This window comes from Cibotium barometz, chromosome 14 (assembly GCF_041138505.1).
Source record: "Cibotium barometz isolate CiBa-2024 chromosome 14, ASM4113850v1, whole genome shotgun sequence".
Taxonomy (NCBI): Eukaryota; Viridiplantae; Streptophyta; class Polypodiopsida; order Cyatheales; family Cibotiaceae; genus Cibotium; species Cibotium barometz.
In genome coordinates this window covers 38,236,955-38,256,444 of record NC_141059.1, presented here as the reverse complement: position 1 = coordinate 38,256,444, position 19,490 = coordinate 38,236,955, and the positions used below count along the sequence as shown (strand labels likewise).

The window sequence follows — 19,490 nt, the reverse complement described above, 5'->3', positions numbered from 1 at the left end:
CGGAACCAGATATAGTTGATAAAGTTGAAGTGATGATTCCAAAACAGATACTTTTGCACTGCTTCAAGCATGGCTCCGTTGACCGAAGACAAAGACGGTTCCTCACGAAGTTTCAAGACCGAGGGACCCACGACGCGGTATGGCTTGACAAAGAGTTCTTCAACCTCCGGCTTTATTGAAGAACTATTTGGAGACTATTTAGCTTCCATCAAGTTAAGATGAAGGGGATGTCACGTACATCCCACACTTGGATGCCACATAGACATATCTAAACAAGAAGGTGTAGTGGAAACTGGTCCCATGTGAGCCCAGTCTGACACGAGTCAGCTAGGGTTCCACTCTGCGTCCGAGGTCAGGTGTGCATTGTCCTGCACATGAAGCAATGCAAGTCCGTACTGTGAGTCCCCCTCAAGAATGATGTCAGATGATCTGTGTATCTGGTCTGCGACGACTGGGTGCCGGACATCTGTAGAGCATGTGGGATTTGCATAAGGAGCCAGCCCATAAGGCTACCCCAGAACCAAGCCCAAGGCTCATGAAGTGGGCATGGGGAGGTTTAGAACCACCCCAAGGGGCCAGGAGGGCCCCATGCTGAGCCCACCAGCCCTAGTGTGGGTTGGGCAGGCTGTCGGCCAGCCCTAGGGGCTCTGGCCAGGCAGCCGAAAGGGCCCAAGGCCCGGCCCAGCCAGTTGGCTGTGTGTGGGGCAGCCCCACACTAGTTGCAATCGGCTGCCCAACAGCCTGGACACCCAGCCAAGGCATGCGCAGGCTGGACAGCATTGGACAGGTGTGAACACCAGGGATTTTATGAGCATTTAATGCTTATTAAATCAAGTCGTGGAGAATTTGCTGCTGGCCAACTTCAGTAAGCTGGCCGACTAGAAGCATCCTGAGAGAGTATAAAAGCCCAGCCAAGAAAACGATAGAAGCATCTCATAATTCACAAGGGATTGCTGCTTCCAAGGGCCAGGACAGCCAAGGGGAAAAGCTTCAATCAAGGTGAAAAGTACAGGTCAAGATTTCAGTCTTTATTTTCTGATTTGCATCCTTCTAATAAAGCAAATACACCATTCGTGATGGGGGCCCTACAGAGGGTATTTGGGACCCAATATTGTGTCCTCGTCTCCCTCTCTCTCTCTCTCTCTCTCTCTCACTCTCTATTTTTTTGTACATCTACTTCAGTTTTGTGCGTTATATTCATTGTGAAAGATTGCTGAATTCTGAGCATTGAAGTTACCGATTCGACCCCGAAGCTTCCGCATGTTACACCAAGGCATGTGGGATGGTTGCCTTTTCTGCATAGGCATCCTCGGTACGAGCCAAGTATGCACGTGTTGCATCCCTTGGTTGCATATACAACTCTTGAGCAATCATTGCCATCGCATGATCCATATAAGATTCAGCTTTCTTGGCCTTCAAACAATCATGTATCAATGGATCCTCGCAACGGGTAGAGCTTCAATTCTTCTTGTTGTGCATAAAGAAGAGCCTGCATACGAGTAACTTCAGCCCTTAAGGCTACAAGAAGAAGAGAAGGGGTGGAGGTTATTGCTCATGAAAAGATGTGGTAAGGAGAGGTTTGTGCAAGACTTTTGGATCAAAGAATGGCTATTAGCAAAGTAGCAACTCGTGTAGCAAAAAGAGAAGGAAAAGTTTACTTTTTATCTTTTTCTTTTGAGTTAACTAGCTTGCATGACTTTTTTGGAGAAAAGTGAGCTTGCATGATTTACTTTTAAGTAAAGTAAGCTTGCATGGCACACTTTTAGGTGCATGAAGAGATAAAGCATTGCATGATGCGGCACTGTGGGCATACTTGCAGGCTCCTCGTTTTCAGACCACTTTCCAGTGCTTCTCCAGATTGAGGACCCTATGAGAGGAGAGCGGGGCTAGAGCGTCCGGATTCCAGATTGTCTCACAGAGGAGCCCGAGATTGCGATCAGAGTTGAGCAGGTCTGGCAGGAGCTGCAGTTCAAGAGAGGATCGGCAGCCAGCGATCTTGCCAGTGGCTTGCAGGAGATCAGTCGGATGCTCAGACAGGCTGCCTTGGACCGCCTGGAGGCCTTCAGAGAGCAGGAGAGGAGCCTACGGAGGAGTCTAGCGTCCCTCCGGAGACTCCAGGAGAGGGATCCTACGAGCCCTTGGATCTCAGAGCAGATGGAGTCAGCTCGCACTGAGATCAGATCCATCGAGGAGAGGAGGGTGGAGTTCCGATTCCATGCTCGGGCTTCTTTTTGGACACAGGCTGGAGACAGAGTGACTCGAGATTTCTTTGAGGCGACAGGGCCTCGCTTCAGACGAGAGGGTCTCAAGCGTCTTCGACAGGCTGATGGCCAGGTTGTGGTGGATCCCCCCAGGGTTCAGGCGATAGCCACAGATTTTTACAGGGATCTTCTCTCTGCTGAGCCAGCAGATGACAGGGTGAGAGAGGCTTGGGAGGCAGTCTGGAGCTTCACGAGACCGGTTGTGCCGGCCCATTTGCAACAATCCCTTCTCTCCCCCTTCTCGGATACGGAACTGGAGGAGGCTCTTCAGGCATTACCTCGGGGCAAATGCCCAGGAGAGGACGGTCTCTCAGTGGCTTCCTTCCAGAGGTACTGGGGCCTCTTACATAGGAGCTTCAAATTGGCATTCCAGGAGATTATGGAGTCGGGAGTCATGCCGGACAGCATGGCAGAGGGGTTGATTCACTTGATCCCCAAAGAGGGAGGAGACAGACTGGAGATTAGACAGTGGAGACCGATCACCTTGCTAGGCACGGCCTACAAGGTCCTAGCTAAGGCGATCAGCAGGCGGCTTCAGCCTCACCTTCCGGACATCATCCACTCCACGCAGACAGGCTTCATCCAGGATAGGAGCATTCTGGATAACATTTTCTCTTTCTGGGAGGCTACGGCTTTGGCTAGATTTCGGCAGGAGGATCTGGCAGTGCTCCTTCTCGACTTCGAGAAGGCATATGATCGGGTGGACTGGGCCTTCTTGGAAGGCACTATGGAGAGGATGGGCTTCCCCCCTCAGTGGATCCGTGGGGTCTCTGCACTCTACACATCGGCTCATAGCCAGGTGCTGATACAGGGCGTGCGCGGAGAGAGGTTCCAGCTCTCGCGCTCGGTGCGGCAGGGGTGCCCCTTGGCGCCCTTTCTTTTTCTTTTTGTGGCGGAGGCCATGAGCACTTTTTTGACGGCACAGGATACAGGTTTGCGGGGCCTCCAGCTTCCCATCCGCACCTCGGAGGAGCTCCTAGACTCGGAGTTTGCGGATGACACTGCTGTCTATCTTCAGGGAGGTGAGGAGAACCTCCGCCGCTTCGCCTCAGCCATGGACAGGTTTTGCAGAGCTTCAGGCGCTTTGATCAACTGGCACAAGTCGTGTGGGTTGTGGGTCAGTTCTATGCCCCCCCCCGACTTGGAGGCCAGTTGATGGTTTTCAGTGGCTGCCCCCCGGCACTACAGTGCATTATTTGGGATGCTATGTGGGCATTGACATATCTCCGGAGTAGCAGATAGCCCCCCTTCTTCTAAGCATTCGGAAGAAGCTTCTGTATTGAAGTACCGCTCGTTTATCTCTGGCTGGCCGAGTAGTTGTGGCCAACCAGGTTCTGCTTGCTACCATGTGGTACATCACTTCTTGTTGGGCCTTCTCTCGGGCGTGCATTGGCCAGGTGCAGAGGCTCATCAGGAACTTTCTTTGGTCCGGTGGCGACGGGCGGCCCGCCAAGGCCAAGGTGGCATGGGCTGTGATCACTTAGCCGAGGGAGAGAGGCGGCCTGGGCATTGTTGATCCTATTTGCCAAAGCCGAGCTTTGCTTGGCAAGTTGGTAGTTCGTGGCCTCCTGCCAGGCGCTGAGCCGTGGAAGGAGTTTCTTGTTTCCAGGATGCTCAGCCGCACTCCTTCTCTTAGCGGCCCCTGGACCCCAGCATCAGGTGGATCTTTACAGAGAAGCGATCCAGAGGAGTGGGCCTTGGCTTCGAGGAGCGTTTTGCAGCTAGCCTTCTGAGGGCCTGGGCGCATCTGAGGCCGTCACTCTTCCAGACTCCCCCGGGCACCGATGAGGAGCGCCTGAGGCAGCCATTGATCTGGAACCCCTTGATTCGACTTCCCAGTGGCCATATGGTTGAATCGCGGTCTCATGTGTCGTGGGGCCCGCGCCATTGACCGCCAGGCGACTCCACCGGCAGAGATCATACAGGCCCTCTGGGTGGACATCATTCACACCTTGAGAGGACACTGGGGGAAACTCCAGGGCGACTCGGATCGCATGAGAGGGCGCCGCAAGGCTTTCCTCCGCACTTGGCAGCCTGGCCCTTTCCTCACCGCGAGGGGCGAGGATGTCACTTGGCACTATAGGCCTCCAGTTTGGCTTTTCTCACCTCCCACATGTACTACTAGGTAGCCCCCCAAGAGAGCGGCCAGCCACGGGGGTGGAGCTCAGGTGTTCACTGTGTTTTTTATCCCTCCTTGCGAGGTGAGCTTTGTAGCCTTATGGCGTTTTCTCATTAACTAATAGAAGGATCGTTTTTCCAGGAGAAAAAAAAAAAGCATTGCATGATGCATGCATGTAGCTGAAAAAGCTTGCATGTCGCATGCATGAGGGTTTCTGGCCATGCATGTCGTATGCATGAGGATTTCTAGCCATGGAATTCAAAATTGAAAGTCTCTATTCAAGTTAGAAGAAGAAGAAGAAGAAGAAGAAGACAAATTCTAAAGATTGAAGCTGTGGAAGAATCATCTTGTCTCCGGTTGCTACAGTTCTACGCAGGAGAACCCTTGGGAAGTGCTCGGTATTTTCCTAAGGTTGATTTTCAACCACTAGATGGTTGATCTCATTGAGGTTAAGCTACATTTGCAGAAATTGGGATTGCTGGGCAATCTTAGTGAAGGGTGTTGGGCACCATATTACTAGCTTGTAGCTGGGCTACTTGTGGCCAAATATAGTTTTTGTAAGTTGTTTTCATGTTCAATCATTTTGGAAGGAACAGTGGTGTATGACTGGGCCAATCCACCCGTTTTATATACTTGTAAAATTCTTACTCCCTTAACGGTGGTGTATGACTGGGCCAATCCACCCGTTTTATGTACTTGTAAAATTCTTACTCCCTTAAGGCAATACATATCCTCTAAGGGGGGGGGGGGAGGGGGGAAGGGACCAGCCCATCTTCTGGTCCCTAGTGCAGTATCATTTCTTTTCAGTACTTCCACATTGTATAATCAATTGTTATGGCTATGTATGTGGGATATGGCATTGATCAAAGGATGATAAATCTTGTGATTTCAGTACTTAATTCTAACCACGCCCCCATTTGTGACACCCTCCACCACACAAAGACAGATTCGTGAGGTTCTCCGCTGACATGACACGCTCCCATCACACAGAGGCCTGACATTCACTACACCATCAGATCGGTTTTGGCCAACGTGGGTGTCGTCATTAGCTGATCACAGCATATCTCACTCTACACAAGGTCATCTGTTGATCACATGTACTGTCAAATGTTTTCATTTTACTTTTTCTTTCAGTTTTCCATGGCTCAATATATCCATGGTACCATTGTATTACTTTTGGTCTCACAGGCCCTTGGGATCTTCCGTAGACGTTAATATAACTTTCTTTCTTTCTTTCTTTCTTTCTCTCTACTCTCTAAACTGGATGGTAAAGATTCTCACCACACAAAGGTATAAAGAAGGCCCTGTTGTGCGTTATCACGATCAAGCTCAGTGCATGTAACATCGGGAGGATCCATCCTTCTTTTTAACAAAAAATGGAGACACACTATGTGACATAGCGGAAGCCTTCATGTCTTAATCACAACCCTTAAGCACCCTGCTCGCCGGTGTTTGGCTGCCTAAAATCTGGCCACCTTGTGTCTCTGCCCATAAGGCTTGGCCGTCTTGTTGTTGAAAGCCCCCCAGGCCTGGCCAATTGTGGCCCACGCCTCCGAGAGGCTCGCCAACTAGGCCTATGCCCTGTAAGGGTTGGCCGACAAAGCTGTGGGACTTGTGTGGGCCATGCCATGGCCCATGGGTTGCCCCAACTGTGACCAAAGAGAGAGGCAACATGGATAATACTGCTGGAGTTGAGAATGGAACTCTGGCAGAAGGCCTTGCATGAGCTCCACTATAGCAGTGGCATTTCTAGCTTCCCTATGGCTAGTGACTTCAGGAGGTGCTAGGGAAGGGTGGGGTTTTGGTTCAAATCCCTTTACTAGGTTCCAGGAATCTTAGGAAGTAAAAACTTGTTCCATAAGATTAGCCCATGTTGTATAATGAGACCCTTTTAAAACGAGTCTTTTCTGTGAAAGCATTTCTGGACATAGAAACATGAAAGGAAGATGGTGGGGGAGTCCAGAATGGCTGGTGCTCATATCCAAAGTGTAAGGTTTGAGGAGAAACCAGAAAATCGAATACCTGGTTGAGGCACAAATCCTGGAGAGGGCACATAATTAGGAAAAACACCAGTGCCAGAGATGGGTTGGTAAACCCCCTGATACCCCAGAATGCTGGGTGGCACCGCAGTGCCAGAGGACATAGTGTTGAAAGATACCTGGGATGGATAGAGCCCATACGCAAAACCCAAAGGAGGTGCAGGCGGTGATGACTACACGCCAACACTAGTAGGGAGAGATATGGGTTGGGTGGGAGGATTTTGTGCTTGAAATTGAGCAGTATTCCATAACCCATTAGGAGTAGGGACAGAAAGTGAACCAGAGGAGAAAACAATGTTACCTCCTTGAACACCAGAAGTCGAAGAGTGAATTATACTCCTGGACCCTCCTCTGTTTGGGTTCACAAAATGCCAGGGATCAAGGGTAGTTGATGGTACCGTTTGTTGAACCTGTGCTACGAGTTAGGAACATACATACTAAAAGGCACATACGAACCTGACGCGGTCACCGGCAAGGATGATGATGGATCTCCGAACGACCGAGGAGGTACGTGTCCTTCCTGAGAAAGAGTCCCATACCGAAGTCCATTTGTCGGCTAGAATGAGAAGCAGGGCTCTCTAGTTGAGGCTGAATACCTAGGTCCAATACTGGCACACTGGCTGTGGGCATGTATCCTCCTCTGGAAGTAACAGCTGATGAGCTCGGAGAAGAAAAACCATATGCCAAGGGTGTAGAGGGTGAGTAGGTAAAAATAGGCTGGTCGTCTCCCAATGAAAGACCTCGAACAGGGCTCTCAAGTGAATGAGGAGTCCCATCCTCCATGTGATCTATATCTGAATAAGGAGAGTCAATATCTAGTATGAAAGGCTGATCCTCTGGAATCGAGGGTAGACAATCCATGCTGTGTACTCTCAAGGTCTTCAATCCTTTTGCTCACGATAGCTCTGATACCATGTGAGGGCAAAAAAAGACCAAAGGACCAAATATATGAAAGATCAGAGCAAATCACACAGCATGCAATGGTGATATGTATATAAATGATGAAGTCCAGTACAGGAGCTCTATGTGAGACTCCGAACGAGCAGAGAAGGCTGTTGTCCCAAAAACGCAGATAACAATCCCGAAGTAAGCCTAATGTAAGTGCCGATATATGCCTGATGTAGGGCTGAGATGTAAGCGCTGATGTAAGTACAGATGTAAGCGCTTATGTCATGATGGCTGCTGATGTAAAAACGCAGAAGTATGCTGAGGTGAAAATGCAGATATATGCGGCTTGTACCAGCAGCAGCAACTCGTGAGAAAAACGCTGATGATCACTGCTGATGTAGGCGTCCAATTCAGCAGCAGGGAAAGGTTCCACCTGTTGTAGGCGGCCTGTTCCAACAGCAGCAGCCGGATCAGAAGAACGCAGAAGTGCAGTCCTGAAGCAGGCAACCAATCCAGCAGCAGAGAGGAGTAAAACGCTGCGGTGCAGTCCTGAAGTAGACGCCCAGCAGGGAAGTACTCGTGGTGGTGGTGGAGATCATTAGGAGGCGCCTCATATTTATATGAAAGGCAGGGTGCTGGTCGGCCAGCATAGGCAGTCGGCCAGCAGATAAAAAATAAAGTGTAAATGAGTAAATGGCCCTTTTTGGGCTGGGTTAAATACCCTTTTGGGTATATTTTCACACACCGATTGGCATTGTTCTATGTGCGGGACTTGCACACCTGACTAGGATATGTATAGGACTTGTACACTAACCCTCGACACTTAGATTGGAACCCTAGCTAACTCGTCCTAGACTAGGGGTCACAAGGGACCAATTACCACTCCAGGTCTCGCACCTGTTGTACAAATATATCCACGTGGCATCCAAGTGCAGGCTGCACGTGACCATAAGAGAAGGGAGAGTGAGAGCTTCAACGTGTGTACTCATGAGAGAGAGACTTGGAGATATCGTTGTTCATGAGAGTAATATGGTTGTGTGTGTTCTTTTCATGTGCATGCACATGGACATGCTCATACCACAACTAATCCCTGAAGGGTAGCAGATAAACAGAGGAATCAGGGCACTGGAGGACACCAGAAAGGCATCCTCTGGATGCAAGAATAGGTCGGCACGTTGCTCAGCGGTCAACAGGCGTCATTGACAATAGGCATAATATTTGTTGTATTTTTGTTGCTAGGCGACTGCTGTGTGTTGCTTAAGAACTTGAAGCATAACAAGAGATTCGGGGTCTATGCTTCTCCTAAATTTAAATGCAATTTGAAGGTTTGTGTCTTGCTTGGGAGATGACGATGATGGCAAGCACTCCTTTGATCTTGGAGATTAAGGTGTTTTTTAAAGCATGCATAGACTATGTGGAGCACATCATAAACTAAGTCAAGCTTGGAGTATGATCTCAATAGCAGCAAGGTGGCAAGGACGCAGCAAGCCAAGGAGAAGGAGAAAACATCACTGCCGTCCATATTTGGAGATCAAAACACTGGAAAAATTGGCACATATATATGTATAGCATGGCTCACTAGACAGCAAGAGAGCCTTAGCGCGGTGGTTTAAAGTTGTTCTCTCAACAGCGTGGGGGCGCAGGATTGAGTCTCGGGCATGCTGTGCTTTTATGTGATGCTTTAAGCCTGACTACCTTGGGTAAGACTTGTGGCCTTTGCGACCTTGCCTAGTGTGGCTAGGCAATGTGGTCCTTTGTAGTCGGGCTAGTTCTTGTTGTGGCTAAGCTCGCGTAACGCGCAAGTGGTTCACATGGTGTTATTCCATGGCCACACCGAGCCCGAGAAAGCAAACATCCGCATGGCTGCTTTGTTTTAAATCTATATTATTAAAACATTGTTTTTCCCAAAAAGCAAAAAAGTTAAAGGCTTTATCAGCTTTTTAGAATCCAAGAAATCCTCCCATGAGGGGATTATTTTTTCAAGGAACCAAAGACCTCTTAAGTCCTCAACAATGACTTTTTGCTTGAAAAGCGTCCCTGCACACTTGGCACTTGTGTGTGGAACCTTTCAGATAACGCTTTTGGTGGACTATTGAAGGATGGGACACTATTGGTTGTGGTATACGTGCAAACTAGTTGAGGCAATACCCTCTTGACGCTTGCATGAACACGAATTGACACATTTACACGGATCCTCATACGCATCACTATTGTGATGAGCGCAGAGACCTCTCTTTGATGCGGATTGCCGACTAATTTTCGGTGATTTCTCTATCTTTTTCCAGTATGGATGGCGATGTGTTTTAATGGTTCTTTGTCCGTGGATGTGTTTCCTGCAAAGTATATGCGTATGAGTGTCAAAGACAGATGGAGTGTTTAAAAACACATCCAAAACTTTGAATTTTGACTTGAGAACGATGCTCGTTATTGGTGCTTTTCGTTGCCCCAAGCCATTCATCAAGATTGGGACGCTATGGTACAGGCTTTTCGCACAAGGTTTGGGCTGGTTTAGAACCTTACAACCCGCAGTGGCATCTCCAACGAAGGGAGGTAAGTGGCACATATGTGTTGATTTTCGACCTCTTAATATTTGCATCAAAAGGAATCATCATCCTCTTCCTTTCCAAGATAAGATTCTTGATCATGAGTGTGTGATGGGTATTCGGGCTACTTCCGAATTCGTTGTCACATGCGGAAGCTCTAGGAGTCTTCTTTCAGCCCTAAGCACTGCATAAGAACAATCAGCAAAGACAAAGAAGAGAGAGAGAGAGAAAGATGGTCGTATATTCAGTATATTCAATAGACATTAAAAAAGTTACAATATCTTTGGCCTTAGGCCTTCCCAAAAAGGGTAAAGAAACCCTACTCTAGACCTATCTTCTATAACTTGTCTGGCCTTGGCATGAGCCTTAATCTAGCTGTTTATTTGGTATCTATCAGGGTTCGCCTTGATTTGTGAGCCATGTATATGTGTGCACATCACATCCCCTCCTGCTAAACTTGATGACCGGACAAAGTGGAACCGATGCAAAGATCTCTACATCAGACTTGGAGTGGATTTAGAGACCTAAGGCAAGGTTTTCAGTGAAACGGTTGCTAGGAAGGGAGGGATGATAGGTATGGGAGACCATATGTGGAGACAAGGGACGATGATAGTCATCTAGGGTCAGCCTAGTCCCTAAACACAAACATGAATCCTTCTTCTTGAAACTGATCCAGGCACCCTTGGCTCCACCACTTGGATGAACTTCGTCCCTTGGAGTGCTCCATAAAAGCTTCTCAACAGGTAACCCCAACTAGCTACCAACTCTCATGAAACTCTTCCCTTACACACCAACCAGCTTATAGGGGTCTTGACACATGCTGCATTTTTCTCCTTAGACCTGTGGGACACAAACAACACTTAGCATAGCTTGATACAATGTTGCCTGGTCACCACACCACCAAAAGAACAAGACACGGGTGATGGTTTCATCCTTGCAAAATCTAGTAAGGGTGGGTGAGACATGGGTAGCAACAATATCTCGTAATCAACTTGAAGCTCTGATACCAATATCACATGTAGAAGCTCTCAGAGTCTTCTTTCAGCCCTAAGCACTGCAAAGGAGCACTTGATGCAAGAACAATCAGCATAGACAAAGAATAGAGAGAGAGAGAGAAAGATATGGCTGTATATTCAGTATATTCATAGTACATTAAAAAGGTTATAATATCTTTGGCCTTAGGCCTTCCCAATAGGGGTAAACCCTAGACCTATCTATTGTACCTTGTCTAGCCTTGGCAGCGTTAATCAAGAACACGCTTCCGCAACCCATGTTACATTGGTATCAGAGCTTAGGCCAATCTTGCATGAGCTTAGATAGAATCTATGCATGCTGAAATTTAGGATTTCTAAAATTAGGGTTTGCATGCCAAAATTAGGGTTCTCATATTTTGCATGCGTTCAGTCCTAGCAACAGTGTCTTAAGTCCTAGATTGAATGTGGAAAGTGGAAAAACCAAATTAGGGTTTTCGTTTTTAGGGTTTCTGTCCATTTTTGCATATAGCATAGGTTGCATGTTCGGTAGAATCTGCACAAGACTTAACTTAGCCTAGGTCTAACCTAGGTAGGAAAAGACTTCTTTTTGCCACTCCCTCCACCAAAACCTCACCTCGATGGAGAGCAATGATGCTTGGAAAAAAGAGTTACGGCGTGAGTATGAGACTATGCAGAGTCGTTGGAGACAGGAAGATGAAGAACTATACAAAAGGGAACAAGAACGCCAAGCCCAGTACAAAAAAATCATGGCCGAGTATAGGCCACAACTCATAGAAGAGGACCGTCGGCAACGCGAGAAAGAAGCACATCAAGTAAAGCTTCAAGAAGAGACGCGTCAAGCCCAACTTATGAACAAGGTTGGGTACACCTCAAGGAAACATGGACACAGTTCACGGCAACATCAACAAAGGCCAAGGAGAAATCACCTTAGGTTGTGATGCAACCCAAGACTAAGAGCGTTGACACAACAAAAAGAGAGCTTCTAAGACAAGAGTTCTCGGGAGACGTGATCACAGAAAGAGGTGTTTCCAAGGAGGTGCCATTACCCAGGATGCTTGTGCCAGAGCCGAAACCAGAAACAGAGCCAAAGCTAGAGCCAAAGCCAAACCAAAACCAGAACCAGAACCGCAAATCAAGCGGGTGGATCTCTCCAAATCCTATTTAGAGGAGGATGAGATCATCCCAATAGTTTCAGAGGAGCTTCTAGAAAATCTCTCCAAATCTTGTGAGAAGGAGGAAGAGACTACATGTGATTCAGAAAATCTAGAGACCGAGCCAGAGAACTTGAAGACCAAGTTAGAGAGCTTGGGGATTGAGCCAATGGATATGAAGTGCAATCTTCGATTGGCCAGAAACGGAATCAGAGCAAAGGTGTATGGATTACCCGAATGCTCCAAGCTAAGCACAAGGGGATGTCATGTGCATCCGTTAATCCCGATGCTCATAGACATGTATATTCTCATTAGCAAATATATGGGCAGATTTAGAGCGGATTTAGCAGCCCTACAGGCTCTCGGAAGTGCCCAAGACATAGCCCAATGGTTGGGACACCTTTTGGGCATAGTTTGGACACAAAATATGACTTTTGGGGACAATGTTGTGTGGGAAAAAATAGGCAAAACCGACTTGATTACGAATTCATACCTTTTCCCTATAAATAGGATCATTAGGCATTCATTAAGATGATCATTCAAAGATCAAGAGGATCCATTTGTCAGAGTCTGCAAGGCAGTAAGGACACAGTGGTGGATCAGCAAGACCTTCTCTTGCCCGATTGCAAGTAGAGAGCCACAGGGATCTTTGGTATGCATCGTGAAGCTCTGAATCAATAAGATCATTTGCATGAAGCTGTGAATCAGCAAGATCATTGTATATATAGCATGTTTTGGCAATATACAATAGATTAGGTCTATCTCTCCTTCTCTTTTGTGTCTTTGCTAAACATAGAATTAACGTTAATCTTCTTTGCTTAGCGTTAATCAAGAACACGCTTCCGCAACACATGTTCTAATCATGAGCAAGTGCGATAAGATTGAGGAAGGACAATGAGTCCATGTGCAGACATGTAACAAAGTTTTGGAAAATCTACTTAGAGGTCTCGCTATTCTTGCTTGTGGGTGAGCCCAAGAAGAAAAGGAAGTTCAAGTCTAGACTTCAACCAGTCTACAAGTCCGGTCTTGATACTCACCACAATGCTACCTTGCAGGACAATATAGCAAATCCTCTTGCCACCGAGCAATTAGAGCATAAATTGCAACGTTCTTGTAAAGGAGACTATGCATTCAAGGGCAAAGAGAGGGCTGGTCATAACCAGCAAAAGAGTTTTGCGAACGATGTAAAGAGTGGTGAGAAGGCTGAAAATATGCAGCCCAAGGATGCCTCTTAGAAAAAGCACAACTTTAGCCTCACTCCTAAGCAAAGGGAGAAACATGCCAAGGAGGGTAAATCATGGGGTAGCAAAGATCACATGTTTAGGGAATGCCCACAACAAAAGAAGAAGGAAAATGAGAAGCAACCAAAGGTAAATGTGCATGCCATTCCCGACCTACGAGGGAATACAAAGCATGACAACAAAGAGAGAAAAGTATGTAAAGCATGGGGACAACTCAAAGATCAGCCCACTCTCTTTATGTTTGATGATTGTGCCACACATAATTTCATTTCTGCGGAAACAGCAGCCACTTTGGGTATTGAAATAGGGGACATGGGACCCCAAATAGACGCGGAGGCCGCATTTGTGGGTAAAGAAGTGCAAGTAGCCCCGATCATTGGAAAGTTGTACATACATATCCAAAGTTACCTTGATCATGAGAACTTTTTGGTTGCACCCCTCAATGGATGCGATGTATTGCTTAGGAAACCATGGCTTCACCGCATAGTGTGGTATAAAACCAACAGGATTACTTTTATGCATAAAAGCCACATGCATGCTATAGATGCTGGCCATGAGGGAGACTCCATCCCAGTTGTATCTCATATCCATATTAATAAAGCAATGAAGAAGAGTGTTTCCGTGTACTTGGTCTTTGTTCGTGATAAGGTTGAACGTAATGATGTATGTGTAGATACTCTCACAAGTGGAAGGCTGAAATTTTTAAATGCATACAAGGATTGCTTTGCAGATGCATTACCAAGAGAGCTACCTCCTGAGAGACCCGAGGATCATCGCATTGATTTGGTGCCGGGTAGCTCCCCACCAAATAGACCTCCATATAGGGTAAGCGGAACACAGCAAGAGGAGATTATGAAACAGGTGACAGAGCTTTTGGACCAGGGTTTGGTTCAACCAAACTCTTTGCCATATTGCTCACCAGTCTTGCTAGTCCAAAAGAAGAATGGTTCCTTGTTGGGACACGCACCCAATATTCATACCCATATTCTAAGGTCATTTTGGGGCACATAAAATCTTGGCTTTACTCTTGTGAAAGGGCCCATTTCTACCTAGAAGAAGGCGTCTATTTCCCATGCAATTAGGAGACCACCAATGTTGACTTTGATGAGAGATTCCAAGAGAGCATCTAGAGAGAATGCAGGTGATGATTGAGGAGGGCCATCCATGACACATTTCATGCCTTGTATTCAGCCTATTCAAAAGGCACATTATCATGAATGATACACACCTGATTACTCCTCCATTGATGTTGTAATTATGCTAATCCTAATGCTCATTATGTGTGTTTAACATAGTGCTCTTGATTTTCTCATACTCTCTTTTCATTATGTTCAACCATGAGCTTTCTTGTTGTGTATGAGCCTCCATGATTTATCAACATTTGGTATCAGAGCCTTGTCACTTTCCTAAGATTCATCATTAGCTGATTAATCCCTATTTTATTCATGATTAAGTCCTAATCAAGTTTTAGCTCTCTTTTCCCATTCTCTCAAACCCATCTACAATGGAGCAGTGATTCCTCACTCCACAAGGCACCATTGACCAAGCTATCAAGTGGAGAATCTTCCTGACTCAAGAGGAGCACACGGGGCTTGGAGGAATTGAAGAAAGTCGTCAAGAATCACCACCAGAAGTCAATTCAAGAAGGCAGTTTCTATCCCAAGAGAACGCATTTTCAGGTCAGTTATCATTTAGGGCAGATTCAGTTCATTCATTGTACTTGTCACAATTGCAGCAATAAAGCAAATACACCTGCAAAGGTGGGGGCCCTAAGTGCGTAAATCACTTCTCTCCCGTTCTCTCAATCTTTTCCAGCTCGGTAATTAACGCACGCCTCAATCATCATTAAAACACTTCTGCTACCACTATGTAACAGTGTGTGTGTGTGTGTGTGTGTGTGTGAATCTGTGTATAAGTAAATGCGTACTTCCATATATGTGTAACATACGTTGATGTGTCGGGGATCCCTACCTCTATAGCCCGTCCGAACCACACCACCGTGCACCACAACCCAACACAAACACCAAATGAAGGCACTAGTACACCCCGCTGATGTCCCTTTGATAAACTCTTCAAACAGTACAGTTGACTCCTCCAGACATCCTCCCAGGTTAGTTCTGACCCCCCACAGCTTGGATCTTTACTTACAAACCTTCAGCTGCCCTTATCTGACCACCAGCTACAATCACTTCCAGCTGACACCAACTTGTCAGATTCTGACTGTATACTCGATCAAGTTCTGGATGTTGACCCCAGTCCGAATTGAGTCCCCCAAGCTATTCTATAATCCTCCAGCATCAACTAACCTTAGATCCACAACCCCAGGGCCTCCCTGAACACTCTGCTGACCCTCAGCTAATACACAGCTAACACTTGTCTGACTGAATTTGGCTGAAACAGACCCGGCTGACAGAAATAGACTCAGCTGACTTCTGTGTCAGAATTCCTCTCCTCAGTGTCCGCTGACACTTCTAGATCATCCAAACACTCAAATCTCACAAGGATCCAGCACTATAAACACTCAACTGACACCAGCTGACACATAGGTGACACCGAATCACCTTTCAAACCACAAACTTGTCTGACTGCTGACTGCTAACAATCCTCCAACTGTTAGACCGACTCAAAAATCTCCTCTCTCCAACCGAGATAAAGCAACACTAGCCCTTTATACCTTCAACTGATCATTTCTGATGCTCAGCTGACCCGCAACTGACTACTGTATCCTCTCATCTGATACTGACTGAGTCAGCACTGACTCAGAACCAGCACCCCAGACAGCAAACCGACATACCCCAGTGGTCCATCTCCATCAACTAAATCAAAAACAACACACATACCACAACTAAAAACATCAAATACAAACTCTTTGCATCCATTCACAACCGAGACAAGCCAAACTCTCAGATTTCATCAACTAGATAAAAACAAATCATCGTCTCAACATCCTGAGACTTGGAGATTGAACAGATAAGAGAGGACCCCATGGAACCAAGGGACCTCCACAATTATACCCCAGCAACCCTTCAAAACTGTCTTCATCTTCACAGGTACAAACTTCAAAGAAGGCTGCAGCCACCTGCATATCTCCACCACGAACACAGAAAGGGAAAGTTGAGCTAAGCACTGGAACTAGTCCAAGTTCCAACAGAGTTGCATCTTCAGAGATCCTAGGGCACCAACCATCCTACAAGACTCTGTGTCACCCTTGCACCCTCTGCTCTGGACAGAACCAAGCTCTCTCACACCATTTCCCGCATCTCCATCCCAAACAAAACACCGTCATCACAACAACCTTCAATCTTAGCAAGGTATACACAAGCAAGCTTCCCTGAGCCGCTACACCAAACCCCAGCGTCTCTTGGCTTCTTCACGACTCTCCTCTCTGGTGGGATCTCTAGCCACACCTCCACTTGGAATCCCCGAAATCCTCCCCCAATTCCCCTTCTTGAGCTCGTCGCCGCCTCAATTCCTTCCAAAAAGTATCACCGCCTGGGTCCTTAGCTCGCCTATACACTTTCTTTTTTGGTTTCACACACCTGCGCTTATACTCTCGGCCATGCAACAGTTATCTATTTTCTAAGGTTTCAACCATATATCTACGGGCTTATTTCAGTTCCGGGGTTTCGATGTGAGGAAGCATGCTAGGTTGATGCTGATTTAATGAGGTTGATGCTAATTAAACGTTGATTAAGCTGCTTATTAACACTAATCACATGACTTCATTACTTAACTGCAAATATACAGAAGACAAGGCTGAATTGATCTGATCTACTACATATTGCATGAACGAATATACAGAATGGAAAAATGCACAGCTATAGGAGATCCAGCTGCATCCTACTGTCGTTACTGCTACCAATGCATGAACAAAAGGTTACTTGCCGTTCTGGCTATTCCCGGGTTGAAATTGGCTGCTTGCCCCTGCCTTCCTTCTAACCCACAACTTACCTCTGCTGCTTTAGGGACTGGCACTAGCAGATACTGGCATATCAATGACCTCATCTGTTTTTTTAACTACATACGACTGATCATTTTCTAATCAGTCATCACTTTTCACACCTAAAAATATTAACATGAATATCATTAATTGTGTTCATACTATGCGCAATAGATGTCCCATCTAGGGCACTTCTTGGCGCCTATTGGGCTGTCAAAATCTGATCCATTTTTCCCCTATATCTGCCTTTGAGTCTACTAATGCTAAGAATCATGTCCATGTGGCACTCAAGTAAGTGATGTATCTAACAAAATGTGTGTATGCATATATGTACGTACATACATACGTACGTATGCATGTGTGTGTGAGAGAGAGAAAAGAGAACTTACATCTTCATGGTAGATTTGACCCTGTGAATCAAAAATATATTCCTTCATTGTGCCTTCCAAACCCAAACAATCAAGTTGTTGTATTGTGTCGCGTATCCCGAGTTGGAATCGTAAAATCTGGGCCTTTGCTCTCTGCAGCTCCCTCTCAGGTCTTATCTTTTCCCGGCTGCCACAACAACAAAAACAGAGGATTAGCAAGGAGGCCCTTGCAAATTCTCAAGTACATATGTGAATGCCTGGTTCTGCAGCACAGACCTTTGGCCCTTCCATCCTTCTGCTGAGTATGCATCAATGAGATTCTGTTCAACATTCATCCGGTTGAGGAGATACTTCACCCGTTTTTTGATTCTAGACATGTCATCCTGATGAGGCTCGTCTGCTCTGCTCTTCCGCTTGCGCTGCCGTTTTTTGGTCTCTCTTGCTGGCTCTACCCTCTTGGGCTGCAACTTATTGGAGAGCTTCAGCCGTGTCCGGGATCGCAGCAACCTCGCCACATGATTCGCTGAGCTTCCTTTGTAGGCCTTCGAAGAGACTACCCATTTGTCCTTACCGTGCCTTCCAGAATCGGGCTTAGGGCTCTTCTTTGAAAACTTTGAGATCTCTTGCAAAGGTCCGGGTTGAGAGGTCCTTGTCACCACCTTTTTGGACAATTTCCTAGGTGTCTGTGGACCGCATGTTGAAGGGAAGCTTTCAGCTGACTGCAGATTTGATTTTGTAGTGGCTGTGTCCTCCTTTCTTGAGCGATGTCTTGTAAGAATAGAGGCGATTATTTGAGCCTGAGAATGATCCATAACCTTCCGCCCCTTGGCATTCTCGACCCTCGCAGGTACACCTTTGGAAGTCCGATTTGATGTTGACCTCTTTGCGGCTTCGCCACGAGAGCAGTTTGATGTGTTCCAGGATTTCTGAATTTTCTTTGACTCTGCTGAAAACTTTGATCCTTGAGCTTTCCGCATTGCTTTGAAAATTACTGGTTAGAAAGTTTCAGTGGCAAGTGAACAGATCATGCACATCAACATTGTGTTCCCTTGCCATTAAGAATGGCAATCGTACCACATGTTTGTCTTCAGAAAGTCTTAGTGGTGGGATATTCCTGATCCAAAAAAAAAAACACCCTGAGATGAGATCCGAATGTAATAAGCTATGATTACTTTGTTCAAAAAAACAGATTAAAGCAGCAGCAAGGCAGCAGCAAGGCAGCAAAAGCCATCTCCCTTGAAAGAGATATCAGATGCTCCAAATTTCTATATATTTTCCCCCTTTTCTTCTGATCTAAGCTTCGTTGAACCCTCCCCCCACCCCCAAAACACACACACACACATGCACGCAGACTCCAAAAAAAACAACCAAAAAAAAAAAAACTTACAAAGCAGTGAGGGCAATGAATCTGGTCAGAAAAGGCAATGTCGTACCATGTCGTACATCGTCGATGCAGTATCCAGAGCCCTTATATGCGTGGAGACTTCAATGCCAGACATGGGCAAGGCCAGTCATTCCAGTGCTACTTCAAAGATTGCCTTCTCTCACTCACACTTCTACTAAATCCAAGGTATTTGAAGGGTCTCTCTGTCTCTCTCACTCACACACACACTCTTTCACTCTTCTAAATCCAAGGAATTTGAAGAGTATCTCTCTCCCACACACAGTCAGTCTTACACACTTATAAATCCAAGGAATCCCATGACATTACGAGTAGTGATACGTATACTTAGAAGTCATTTAATATACCATTTGTGACATTGAGGGGATGCTTTGGGCATTTTCTTTCTTTCTTTTTTTGAGCAGTAAATATATATAATATTAACAAAACCAGCACTTTACAAAAAGTTCTCTTACAGTTCTTCTCTTAGAAACAACAAATTATAAAGCCAGAGGGATCCTCATCCACACCAAGATCTTCCAATTTACAATTAAGTAACATGCA

The 19,490-nt window shown here is 46.3% G+C and overlaps 1 protein-coding gene across 3 annotated transcripts in view; it reads right to left on the bottom strand.

Annotated features, from left to right (window-relative positions):
* Nucleotides 1–19,263, bottom strand: part of LOC147631993 (pathogenesis-related homeodomain protein-like) — a 66,326-nt gene extending 47,063 nt beyond the window's left edge. Inside the window, exons 1-3 of one of the 3 annotated variants that reach the window (XM_086808540.1) lie at nt 18,979–19,263; nt 17,822–18,659; nt 17,567–17,732 (exon numbers count right to left, since the gene is read on the bottom strand). In XM_086808540.1, coding sequence (XP_086664666.1) covers nt 17,567–17,732; nt 17,822–18,522 — 867 coding nt within the window. In that variant the 5' untranslated portion in view covers nt 18,523–18,659; nt 18,979–19,263. Of the gene's footprint in view, nt 1–17,566; nt 17,733–17,821; nt 18,708–18,932 lie in introns of those variants that run through there. The other 2 variants (XM_086808539.1, XM_086808541.1) reach the window with 2 other exon arrangements.
* Between the last annotated feature and the right edge of the window lie 227 nt (nt 19,264–19,490).